This window comes from Macaca mulatta, chromosome 7, assembly GCF_049350105.2.
Source record: "Macaca mulatta isolate MMU2019108-1 chromosome 7, T2T-MMU8v2.0, whole genome shotgun sequence".
NCBI classification, from domain to species: domain Eukaryota; kingdom Metazoa; phylum Chordata; class Mammalia; order Primates; family Cercopithecidae; genus Macaca; species Macaca mulatta.
Genome location: NC_133412.1, coordinates 125719233 through 125732481, shown reverse-complemented (window position 1 = coordinate 125732481; position 13249 = coordinate 125719233). Strand labels below are relative to the sequence as shown.

The following is a 13249-nucleotide window of genomic DNA, read 5'->3' as shown; positions in this document are numbered from 1 at the left end:
AGTATCTCCCCCAGCATTCCACTGAAATATATTTAAAAAGTAAAATTAAAATCTCTGCCTACATTTAAAGGACAAGTTGATTACCATATATTTAATTATAGTACCTTACTTTACTAGGACTATATTAAGGATAATGACAATATAGAAAGAAGCCTAAAAATATTTCAGAGGACTGTTTTAACTGTCTAAGATACTATCTCAGCTTATTATTAGTGAATAGGCAATGATGTCAAATTAAAGCAAGAAAGCAAGCTCTCCGTGGAAGTGGCTGTAAAAATGTATTTATGTACATACCCCACCCCAATATCCACATATCTACCCCCTCACACCCAATGCCACACATAAACTGGGATGACTGATTTTCTACTCAATCACACAGTCAATCAACAATGGTAGAAACTTCCATGTTTATTTGTTAATAAGCTAATATCTGGCTTCTGTTTGTTGATCCAAAGTATAAGGCAAGGGAGAAGCAAGGCATTTATAAATTTTGCTACACAATTAGTTATTTCAAGTATCATACAGACTTCATATTATTGGGTGAAGTAACGTTTTCTAACCTTTATACAAATAAAGACCACTTTTACCTATATGACATCTTAACATTGCTAACCCTGCCACCCTTACTGTGCAAAATCTTAAGATGCGAGTGTGGCTTTATATTATAGACTATTTTTGATCCGTTCATATATATTCTGATTTCTTTCATGTGATTAGCCTCCAAGGCAGAATCACAGAAAATACAATATGCTTAGTATATTCTTTCTTCTTTTCTTTAAACCATTGTTTAGTAAGGACCAAATATTGAATAACTTTTAATTTCTAGTGATTATTCTTTCATGCTCAAAGTGTAACTGTTATTCAGGATATTTAAAAAAAAAAAAAAAAAAAAACAATGTCTGTAGTCCCAGCTACTTGGGAGGTTGAGGCAGAGGATCACTTGAGCCCCAAAGCTCAAGGCTGCACTGCACAATGACTACATCTGTGAAGAGCCACTGCACTCTAGCCTGATTAATATAGCAAGACTCTGTCTCAAATAAAATAAAATAAAATAGCAATATAAACTTTCCATTAATATATGATTAGTAGGCTCAGAATTTGAAATTAGATTTTCAAGTGCCAATTTAAGAAATATACTTACCTTTGATTCGAGGTAGACATTTGCTGATGACATTTTTGTAATTTTGCATATGTAACTAACTAAAGAGATGGCACAAAGAATAAACAGGCTATCATTAATTAATGCTCGAACAAACACAGTCCATTTCAACTGATTTTCTGGGACATCTCCATGAACTAGCATTGCACAAGTCAAGTTCACCACTAAAAAGAGCAGGCTCGCCATTATAAAGCCGAAATGCAGTAGAACTCTGAAAGAAAAAAAGTGTATTAGATGGTCATATAACTAACAAGAAATTAAATTTAATTCTGAATTAGTTTGTTATGTTAGGTGTAAGAATTCCTTCAGTTTGAAACGTTTATGAATGGCATAGATTTTTAAGCATTTATTCAGAAATAATCTCAGGTTGAGCTGAACTCAGTTGTCTCTACCAGGAATAAGACAGGACAATTTTAACACTATTTCAAGTAATCCCAAATTTTTCATTTTTATAACTATTAAGCATATTTTCATTAACTTTTCCAATCCAAGAGTTATCAGGCTTTTATAATGTGCCTGAAAATTAATATACTGTACCTAAATTTATATTGATTACCTAATATTAATTTTAAGAGTTAGGCCAGGCATGGCGGCTCACGCCTGTAATCTCAGAACTTTGGGAGGCCGAGGCAGGCAGATCACTTGAGGCCAGGAGTTTGAGACCAGCCTGGCTAACATGGTGAAACCGCATCTCTACTAAAAATACAAAAATTAGCCGGCGTGGTGGCGCACAACTGTAGTCCCAGCTATTCAGGAGGCTGAGGCACGAGAATCACTTGAACCCAGGAGGTGGAGGTTGCAGTGAGCCAAGATAGTGCTATTGCACTCCGGCCTGGGTGAGAGTGCGAGACTGTATCAATTAAAAAAAAAAAAAAAAAAAGGAAAAAAAATTTTTAAGAGTTAAAGCATGTTTTAAACAACATTCCTTATGAATGGTCTGATTATAGCAAACAATGCTTTCAAACTTGACTAAAGAAGAACATAGGGACAGTATATGTAGAGTTTCAAGCACTCATTAATACCTCATGTTCTTATAAAGTTGCATATTTACTGTGCATAAAGAGCAACTCTGCACATAAAATCCTTAATCTCCTCCCCCTAAGAAAATTTAGGCTACCTCATAAGAACTCTTCAGTTAAGGCTGCTATCTGTATCAAGTAGCAGTAACAACTATCTGTACAAATGTAATCCCAGTTCAAACACATTTATACTCCCAAATTAAATACATATGATGCTGAAATTTATCTGGCTTCCTGATATATTGGGTCATTTCAATAGTGGAAATCATAAAGTAGCTGCCTTTGGAAATGGTTTAAATGAGGTAAATTGAAGGTAATGTGCAATCTGTAACAAGCAAACTAAACTGCTTAGCGTACATGTAAAGCAAAAAGATTTTCGTTTTAAAAGGTTGTATTTTAAAGTTCTTCCAGATTAAATAACGAAAACAGTAATTACATAGTTTGAAACCCAAAAAGGATCTTGGAATTACCTATATATCCAGATAATTAGAGTAGTTTAGAAAACCAAAGCACAGAGAGGGTACGTGAGTTGCATAGTAAGCATGTTAGTGGGAAAATTGGGTTGGAAACCCCAATCTCCTGACTCCACAGCTTAGCACTCTCGCTTTTGAGATTGATCAGTACTGAAATATTACTTATTTCATGGAACATTCTCACTTCAAACAGCATAATCTAACTTTGGCAAAAGTTATGCAGTTAGATCTAATATTTGAAGCAGGGCAGGGACAGAGCAGCAAACAAACAAAAACTGAGTCAGCTGTATGGCTGAAGGGAGAGAAATTTGAGCTACCCAATTTACTTCCTTTGAACCAATCTAACAACTTGGTTTTCTATAAAACCGTGAAGGTGCCTTCAACAACCACTCCCCTTCTACCACGAGAAGTCTGCTATAAAAAAAAATTAGATCTTTTAGGTACTAAGCCTTATTATTAATGAATTAATGCTTTAGATCTTTTAGATAGAAATTTAGATACTCATAAAACTTACTTGTGTCTGTCAAGTTCAGTGGCACATCTGACTTTACATATAACCTATAAAGAGAATATAAAAAGAAAATTTTGAAAACATGTAATATTGAATTCTTAAATATGTTCTGATTTTGTGTTTTAAAGTGCTACAACTATAAACAACATACAGCAAGCAAAGTTCAAATGTTAACAGCTGAACTACCATAAATCAAAAGACAGTTTTCCAAAGGCTTAAAACAATAAATCAATAACTTTCTTTGTTATCAACATAAACTTACATTTCTATCTTTAAAGATTTAAACAGAATTAATTCAGTTTAAACATTTACTGAAGTTTTATTATGAGGCAGACATTGTGCTGAATGGCTTGCCACCTATCCTAAACTTCATTAGTCATGTTTTATTCTAAAATGGAACTTCTTGCTTAAATATGAATATGGCTGAGTGTTCTCCAAAGACTATTTTCTTCAGTAATGAAATGAATTAGTAAAGTGAGATGAGGTACCAAAAGTGAACACAGAGATAATGAGCATATATCATATTTAGTAAACTTTCTTCTTTTACAAAGCCTTACAAAAAGCAGGTACTCAGATACTTGTTGAATAAAGTTAGGCGGGTAGGTAAACAAAATTTGAAATAAACATGGTATATTTTGAGAACATGGTACTAAGGGTCTCAAGTCCTTACTGGTAAACTTTAAATTATTCTTTAGATAATGGGAAGATATTGAAGGTTTTTATATAGTTATTCCAAAATACGGAATTTCACTAATCTGACATTAATGTACAGGCTACTACAGAGGAACTACAAAATAAAAGTAGAAAGACCAGTTACAGGACTATTGAAGTAGAGTATGAACTTTGGGGACCTGGAAAGAAAGAAGAAAGTATATTATGAAGAAAAATAGTGGAGGTACATGGTAATGTACTGATTTCATTCAAACATTTACCAAGTGCCTATTATATATCACATTCTATGAAAGATGCTATGGATTCATAAACATGACCACGGTTTCTGCTCTCTAGGAGCTCAGAGTATGGAAGAACAGATAAACCATCTATTCTGATACATTGTGATATAAATGCAAAATATGCTATCACTAAATCTATAAAGAGAAAAATACTAATTTGCTCCAAGAAAGTGTATGAGGTAAGGGGAAAAACTGTCTGGAGCATCAGGGAGGACTTCTCATATCTGAGCCAACTTACGAAGAGTAAATTGGTGTGAGGCAGGTGAATCATCAGGCAAAGACAGACGCCTGTGCATCTACTCCTACCTACTGTACAGCCATGTGTCGCTTAATGACAGAGATATGCTCTGAGAAATGCATTGTTACAAATGCACCATTTGGAGATATGAGGGGTCCCTTTCAAGATGGCCAATAGGAACAGCTCCAGTGTGCAGCTTCTAGCAAGATCGACGCAGAAGATAGGTGATTTTTGCATTTCCAACTGAGGTACCTGGTTCCTCTCATTGGGACTGGTTGTACAGTGGGTGCAGCCCATGGAGGGCGAACTGAAGCAGGGCTGGTGTTGCCTCATCCGGGAAGTGCAAGGGGTTGGGGGATTTCCCTTTCCTAGGCAAGGGAAGCCGTGACAGACTGTACCTGGAGGAATGGTACACTCTCGTCCAAAAACTGTACTTTTCCCAAGGTCTTAGCAACTGGCAGACCAGGAGATTCCCTCCTGTACCTCTGTCCCACACCCACAGAGCCTTGCTCAATGCTAGCACAGCAGTCTGAGATCAACCTGCAATGCTGCAGCCTGGTGGGGGAGGGGCATCCACCATTACTGAGGCTTAAATAGGTAAACAAAGCAGCTGGGAAGCTTGAACTGGGTGGAGCCCACCGTAGCTCAGCAAGGCCTACCGCCTCTCTAAAGGTCACCTCTGTGGGCAGGGCACAGCTGAACAAAAGGCAGCAGACAACTTCTGCAGACTTAAACGTCCCTCTCTGACAGCTTGGAAGAGAGCAGTGGTTCTCCCAGCACAGAGTTCAAGCTCTGAGAACAAACAGACTGTCTCCTCAAGTGGGTCCCTGACCCTGGGTAGCCTGACTGGGAGACACCTCCCAGTAGGGGCCGACAGACACCTCATACAGGCAGGTGCCCCTCTGGGATGAAGCTTCCAGAGGAAGGATCTGGCAGAAATATTTGCTGTTCTGCAACATTTGCTGTTCTGCAGCCTCTGCTGGTGATACTCAGGCAAACAGGTTGTGAGGTGGACCTCCAGCAAACTCCAACAGACCTGCAGCTGAGAGGCCTGACTGTTAGAAGGAAAACTAACAAACAGAAAGGAATAGCATCAACATCAACAAAAAGGATATCCACACCAAAACCACATCTGTAGGTCACCAATATCAAAGACCAAAGGTAAATGAAACCACAAAAATGGGGAGAAACCAGAACACAAAAGCAGAAAATTCCAAAAACCAGAGTGCCTCTTCTCTTCCAAAGGATAGCAGATCCTCGCCAGCAATGGAACAACACCGGACAGAGAATGAGTTTGACGAGTTGACAGAAGTAGGCTTCAGAAGATCGGTAATAATAAACTTCTCCGAGCTAAAGAAGCATGTTCTAACCCAATGCAAGGAAGCAAAAAACCTTGAAAAAAGGTTAGGCGAATGGCTAACTAGAATAAACAGTGTAGAGAAGACCTTAAATGACCTGATATAGCTGAAAACCACAGCACAAGCACTTCATGATGCATGCACAAGCTTCAGTAGCCGATTCAATCAAGTGGAACAAAGGATATCAGTGATTTAAGATAAATTAATAAAATAGAGCAAGAAGACAAGATTAAGAAAAAAGAGTAAAAAGAAATGAACAAAGCCTCCAAGAAATATGGGACAATGTGAAAACACCAAATCTACGTTTGACTGGTGTACCTGAAAGTGACAGGGAGAATGGAACCAAGTTAGAAAACACTCTTCAGGATATTATCCAGGAGAACTTCCCCCAACCTAGCAAGGCAGGCCAACATTCAAATTCAGGAAATACAGAGAACACCACAAAGATACTCCTCGAGAAGAGCAACCCCAAGACACGTAACTGTCAGATTTACCAAGGTTGAAATGAAGGAAAAAATGTTAAGGGCAGCCAGAGAGAAAGGTCGGGTTACCCACAAAGGGAAGCCCATCAGACTAACAGCAGATCTCTTGGCAGAAACCCTACAAACAAGAAGAGAGTGGGGGCCAATATTCAATATTCTTAAATAAAAGAATTTTCAACCTAGAATTTCATATCCAGCCAAACTAAGCTTCATAAGTGAAGGAGAAATAAAATCCTTTACAGACAAGCAAATGCTGAGAGATTTTGTCACCACCAGGCCTACCTTACAAGAGCTCCTGAAGGAAGCACTAAACATGGAAAGAAACAACCGGTACCAGCCACTGCAAAAACATGCCAAATTATAAAGACCAATGATGCTATGAAGAAACTGCACCAATTAATGGGCAAAATAACCAGCTAACATCATAATGACAGGACCAAATTCACACATAACAATATTAACCTTAAATGTAAATGGGTTAAATGCCCCCAGTTAAAAGACACAGACTGGCAAATTGGATAAAGAGTCAAGAGCCATTGGTGTGCTGCATTCAGGAGACCCATCTCATGTGCAGAGACACACATAGGCTCAAAATAAAGGGATGGAGGAAGATCTACCAAACAAATGGAAAGCAAAAAAAAGCAGCAGTTGTTTTCTGATAAAACAGACTTTAAACCAACAAAGAACAAAAGAGACAAAGAAGGTCATTACTGAATGGTAAAGGGATCAATTCAACAAGAAGAGCTAACTATCCTAAATACACACAATACAGGAGCACCCAGATTCATAAAGAAAGTCCTTACAGACCTACAAAGAGACTTAGACTCCCAATAATGGGAGACTTTAACACCCCACTGTCAATTTCAATATTAGCTAGATCAATGAGACAGAAGGTTAACAAGGATATCCAGGACTTGAACTCAGCTCTGCACCAAGTAGACCTAATAGACAGCTACAGAACTCTCCACCCCAAATCAACAGAATATACCTTTTTCTCAGCACCACATTGCCCTTATTCTAAAATTGACCACATAATTGGAAGTGAAACACTCCTGAACAAATGTAAAATAACAGAAATCACAACAAACTGTCTCTCAGACCACAGTGCAATCAAATTAGAACTCAGGATTAAGAAACTCACTAAAAACCGCACAACTACATGGAAACTGAACAATCTGTTCCTGAATGACTACTGGGTACATAACGAAATGAAGGCAGAAATAAAGATGTTCTTTGAAACCAATGAGAACAAAGACACATCATACCAGAACCTCTGGGACACATTTAAAGCAGTGTGTAGAGGGAAATTTATAGCACTAAATGCCATAAGAGGAAGCAGGAAAGATCTAAAATTGATACCCTAACATCACAATTAAAAGAACTAGAGAAGCAAGAGCAAACAAATTCAAAAGCTAGCAAAAGGCAAGAGATAACTAAGATCAGAGCAGAACTGAAAGAGGGAGAGATATAAAAAATTCTTCAAAAAATCAATGAATCCAGGAGCTGGTTTTTTGAAAGATCAACAAAATAGACCACTAGCAAGACTAATAAAGAAGAAAAGAGAGAAGAATCAAATAGACACAATAAAAAATGATAAAGGGGATATCATCACCAATCCCACAGAATTTCGAACTACCACCAGAGAATACTATAAACACCTCTACACAAATAAACTAGAAAATCCAGAAGAAATGGATAAATTCCTGGACACATACACCCTCCCAAGACTAAACCAGGAAGAAGTTGAATCTCTGAATAGATCAATAACAGGTTCTGAAATTGAGGCAATAATTAATAGCCTATTAACCAAAAAACATCCAGGACCAGATGGATTCACAGCCCAGTTCTACCAGCGGTACAAACAGGAGCTGGTACCATTCATTCTAAAACTATTCCAATCAACAGAAAAAGAGGGACTCCTCCCTAACTCATTTTATGAGGCCAGCATCATCCTGACACAAAAGCCTGGCAGAGACACAACAAAAAAGGAAAATTTTAGACGAATATGCCTATGTGAAAATCCTCAATAAAATACGGGCAAACTGAATCCAGCAGCACATCAAAAAGCTTATCCACCACAATCAACTTGGCTTCATCCCTGGGATGCATGGCTGGTTCAACATATCAAATCAATAAACATAATCCATCACATAAACAGAACCAATGACAAAAACCACATGATTATCTCAATAGATGCAGAAAAGGCCTTCAACAAAACTCAACAGCCCTTCATGCTAAAAACTCTGAATATACTAGGTATTGATGCAACGTATCTCAAAATAGTAAGAGCTATTTATGACAAACCCACAGCCAGTATCATACTGAATGGGCAAAAACTGGAAGCACTCCCTTTGAAAACCGGCACAAGACAAGGATGCTCTCTCTCACCACTCCTATTCAACATAGTGTTGGAAATTCTGGCCAGGGCAATCAGGCAAGAGAAAGAAACAAAGGGTATGCAATTATGAAAAGAGGAGGTCAAATTGTCCCTGTTTGCAGATGACATGATTGTATATTTAGAAAACCCCATCGTCTCAGCCCAAAATCTGCTTAAGCTGATAAGCAACTTCAGCAAAGTCTCAGGATACAAAACTCAATGTGCAAAAATCACAAGCATTCCTATACACCAATAACAAACAGAGAGGTGAATCATGAGTGAACTCCCATTCACAATTGCTATAAAGAGAATAAAATACCTAGGAATCCAAGTTACAAGGGATGTGAAGGACCTTTTCAAGGAGAACTACAAACCACTGCTCCACAAATAAAAGAGGACACAAACAAATGGAAGAACATTCCATGCTCATGGATAGGAAGAATCAATATTGTCAAAATGGCCATACTGCCCAAGATAATTTATAGATTCAGTGCCATCCCCACCAAGCTACCAATGACTTTCTTCACAGAATTGGAAAAAATACTTTAAAGTTCATATGGAACCAAAAAAGAGCCTGCATAGCCAAGACAAACAGCAAAAAGAACAAAGCTAGAGGCAGCATGCTACCCGACTTCAAACTATACTATAAGGCTACAGTAACCAAAACAGCATGGTACTGGTACCAAAACAGATATATAGACCAATAGAACAGAACAGAGGCCTCAGAAATAACACCCCACATCTACAACCATCTGACCTTTGACAAACCTGACAAAAACAAGCAATGGGAAAAAGACTCCCTATTTAATAAATGGTGCTGGGAAAACTGGCTAGCTATATGTAGAAAGCCGAAACTGGATCCTTTCCTTACACCTTATACAAAAATTAATTCAGGATGAATTAAAGACTTAAATGTAAGACCTAAAGCCATAAAAACCCAAGAAGAAAACCTAGGCAATACCATTCAGGACATAAGTGTGGGCAAAGACTTCATGACTAAAACACCAAAAGCAATGGCAACAAAAGCCAAAATAGACAAATGGAATCCAATTAAAGTAAAGAGCTTCTGCATAGCAAAAGAAGCTACCACCAGGGTGAACAGGCAACATAAGGAATAAGAGAAAATTTTTGTAATCTACCCATCTGACAAAGGGCGAATATCCAGAATCTACAAAGAACTTAAGTTTACAAGAAAAAAACAAACAACCTCATCAAAAAGTGGGCAAAGGATATGAACAGACACTTCTCAAAAGAAGACATGTGTGCAGCCAACATACACATGAAAAAATGCTCATCATCGCTGCTCATTAGAGAAATGCAAATCAAAACCACAATGAGATACCATCTCATGCCAGTTAGAATGGCAATCATTAAAAAGTCAGGAAATAACAGATGCTGGAGAGGATGAGGAGAAATAGGAACGCTTTTACCCTGTTGGTGGGAGTGTACATTAGTTCAACCATTGTGGAAGACAGTGTGGCAATTCCTCAAGGATCTAGAACTAGAAATACTACTTGACCCAGCGATCCCATTACTGGGTATATACCCAAAGGATTACAAACCATGCTACTATAAAGACACATGCACACGTATGTTTATTGCGGCACTATTCACAATAGTAAAGACTTGGAACCAACCCAAATGTCCATCGATGATAGACTGGATTAAGAAAATGTGGCACATATACACCATGTGTATATGTGATAAAAAAGTGATAAAAAAGAATGAGTTCATGTCCTTTGCCGAGACATGGGTGAAGCTGGAAAACATCATTCTCAGCAGACTATCACAAGGACCAAAAACCAAATACCACATGTTCTCATTTATAGGTGGGAGTTGAACAATGAGAATACATGGACACAGGGCAGGGAACATCACACACCGGGGTCTATAGGAGGGTGGGGGCTGGGGAGGATAGCATATCTAATGTAAATGTTGAGTTGATGGGTAGAGCAAACCAACATGACACATGTATACCTACGTAACAAACATGCACATTGTGCACATGTATCCTAGAACTTTAAGTATAATTAAAAACAACAACAAAAAAGCACAATCTGTCAGTGTGTGAACATTACAGAGTACACTTACACAAATCTAGATGATATAGCTTACTACATACCTAGGTCATATGGTATACAGCCTATGCTCCTAGGTTACAAACCTGTATAACATGTTACTGCTGTACCAAATGCTATGTACAAGTATAACACGATGGTATTTGTGTATCTAAACATAGAAAACATACAGTAAAAACATGTTATAAAATACAAAAAATGGTGCACTTGTATAGGGCACTTAATATGAATGCAGCTTACAGGGCTGGATGTTGCTCTGGGTGTCAGTGAGTGAGTGGTGAGTGAATGTGTAGGCCTAGGACATTGCTGTACACTACTGTAGACTTTATAAACATTGTACATTTAGGCTACACTAATTTTATTTCTAAAATGAACAATAAATTAACCTCAGCTTACTATAACTTTTTAAATTTATATACTTTTTAACTTTTTGACTCTTGTACTAACCCTTGGCTTAAAACAGAACTACATCATACAGTTGTACAAAAATATTTTCTTTCTTCATATCCTTATTCAATAAGCTTTTTTTTCCTATTGTAAAATGTTTTCATTTTTTACTTTTTGAACTTTTTTTTCTTAAAGGCTAAGACATAAACACCGCCATTAGCTTAGGCCTTAGGGTCAGGATCATCCATATCACTGTCTTCTAACTCCACATCTTGTGTCACTGGAAGGTGTTTAGATGCAATAACATGCATGGAGCTGACATCTCCTATGAAAACAATGCCTTCTTCTGGAATACTTCCTGAAGGACCTATGTGAGACTTTTCTACAGTAAACTTTTTTTTTAATAAGTAGAAAGGAATTCTAAAATAATAGTAAATACATCAACCAGTAACACAATCATTTATTATCCAGTATTATATACTGTACATAATTGTATGTGGTACACTTTTATACCACTGGCAGCACAGCTTTGTTTATACTAGCATCACCATAAACATGTGAGTAATGCACTGTGCTATGACGTTACAATGGCTATGATGTTAAAATGGCTACGTCACTAGGTTATAGGAATATTTCAACTTCATTATAATCTTAAGGGACCACTGTTCTATGTGGGGTGAGTTATTTACTGAAATGTTGTTATGTAGTGCCTGACTGTGTTTTGGTAACAGTACTACCATCTACCAGATGCTGAATGTAATGAAGGAGTCGAAAATAGTATGATTCATCTCTAAACTGTACCACTTATATTAAGTCTCAGATGCATCCACTTTTGCCATCTCCACTATCACAGCGGATTATTACAACAGCCTTTTAATTGATTCCTCTACTTTCATTCTTAATTCCATCCACCTCTTCAGATGATAACTGTTCATTTGACCACTTTTTAAAACTCTCCCTCCATACATGATTTATTTAAATTTTAAAAATTGTGGTAATATAGATAGAACATAAAATTTAACTATTTTTTAGTGTATGGTTCACTGGCATTAAGTACATTCACATTGTTGTGCAACCATCACCTTTATCCATCTCCCAAGCCTTTTCATTTTCCCAAACTGAAACTCTATACCCATTCATTAAGCAATAACGGCCCATTCCCTCCTCCTCCAGGATCCGACAACCATCTCTCTACTTTCTGTCCTTATGAATTTGACTACTATATGTACCTCATATAAGTAGATTCATACAATATTTGTCCTTTTGTGACTTTCATTTAACATAATGTCTTCAAGGTTTATTTAAACTGCAGCATGTGTCAGAATGTCCTTCTTTCTAAGGCTGAATAATATTCCATTGCATGTATATACCATAGTTTGTTTATCCATTCATCCATCAATGGACACTTAGGTAGCCTCTACCTTTTGGCTATTGTGAAAGCTGCTGCTATGAACATCAATGTTCTGTATGATTTTCCAAAAATCATTTGAGAGCAAGTTGTACAACACTCCTTTGCCCTAAGTACTTCAGTGTATACTTCTTTAAAGATGAAAATTCTCCTATGTAACGACAGTATAATTACAAAAATCATAAAGCTGTATGTGTATACCATCATGTAATTTTCATACCTTATTCATATTTTTCCAATCATTCCAATGAAGTCCTTTATGAAAAAAAATCCAGGATTATGCATTATGTACAGATTTTATGTGTATTTAGTCTCTTTTAATCTTCACTTTTTTCCTTTGTCTTTAATGATATTCACAATTTTGAAGAATATAGAGACCAGTGGTCTTATAGTGTTTCTTTATTATTAGATTTTTGGATATGCATTTTGGTAGGATTACCACATAAGTGATGATGTTGCATTCTCTTCAATGCATTATATCAGGAGGTTCATGATGCTGATTTGTCCCATTACTGTGAAAAATCAGTTGGGCCAGGAGTGGTGGCTCATGCCTGTAATCCCAGCACTCTGGGAGGCTGAGGCAGGTGGATTACCTGAGGTCAGAAGTTCGAGACCAGCCTGGCCAACATGGCGAAACCCTCTCTATTAAATTTTAAAAAGTAGCCGGGAGTTGTGGTGCGCACCTTTAGTCCCAGCTACTCGGGAGGCTTAGGCCGGAGAATTGCTTGAACTCGGGAAGCAGAGGGTGCAGTGAGCCGAGACTGCACCATTGCTCTCCAGTCTGGGCAACAAGAACAAAATTCTGT

General features: G+C 37.5%; 1 protein-coding gene across 2 annotated transcripts in view; it reads right to left on the bottom strand.

Moving 5' to 3' along the window:
* GPR137C (G protein-coupled receptor 137C) overlaps positions 1-13249 on the bottom strand; it is an 86227-nt gene that overhangs the window by 37081 nt on the left and 35897 nt on the right. For both annotated transcript variants that reach the window (XM_015143697.3, XM_077941031.1), the window contains exons 2-3: positions 3166-3209; positions 1142-1370 (exon numbers count right to left, since the gene is read on the bottom strand). In XM_015143697.3, the coding sequence (XP_014999183.1) occupies positions 1142-1370; positions 3166-3209 (273 nt within the window). The remainder of the gene's footprint in view (positions 1-1141; positions 1371-3165; positions 3210-13249) is intronic.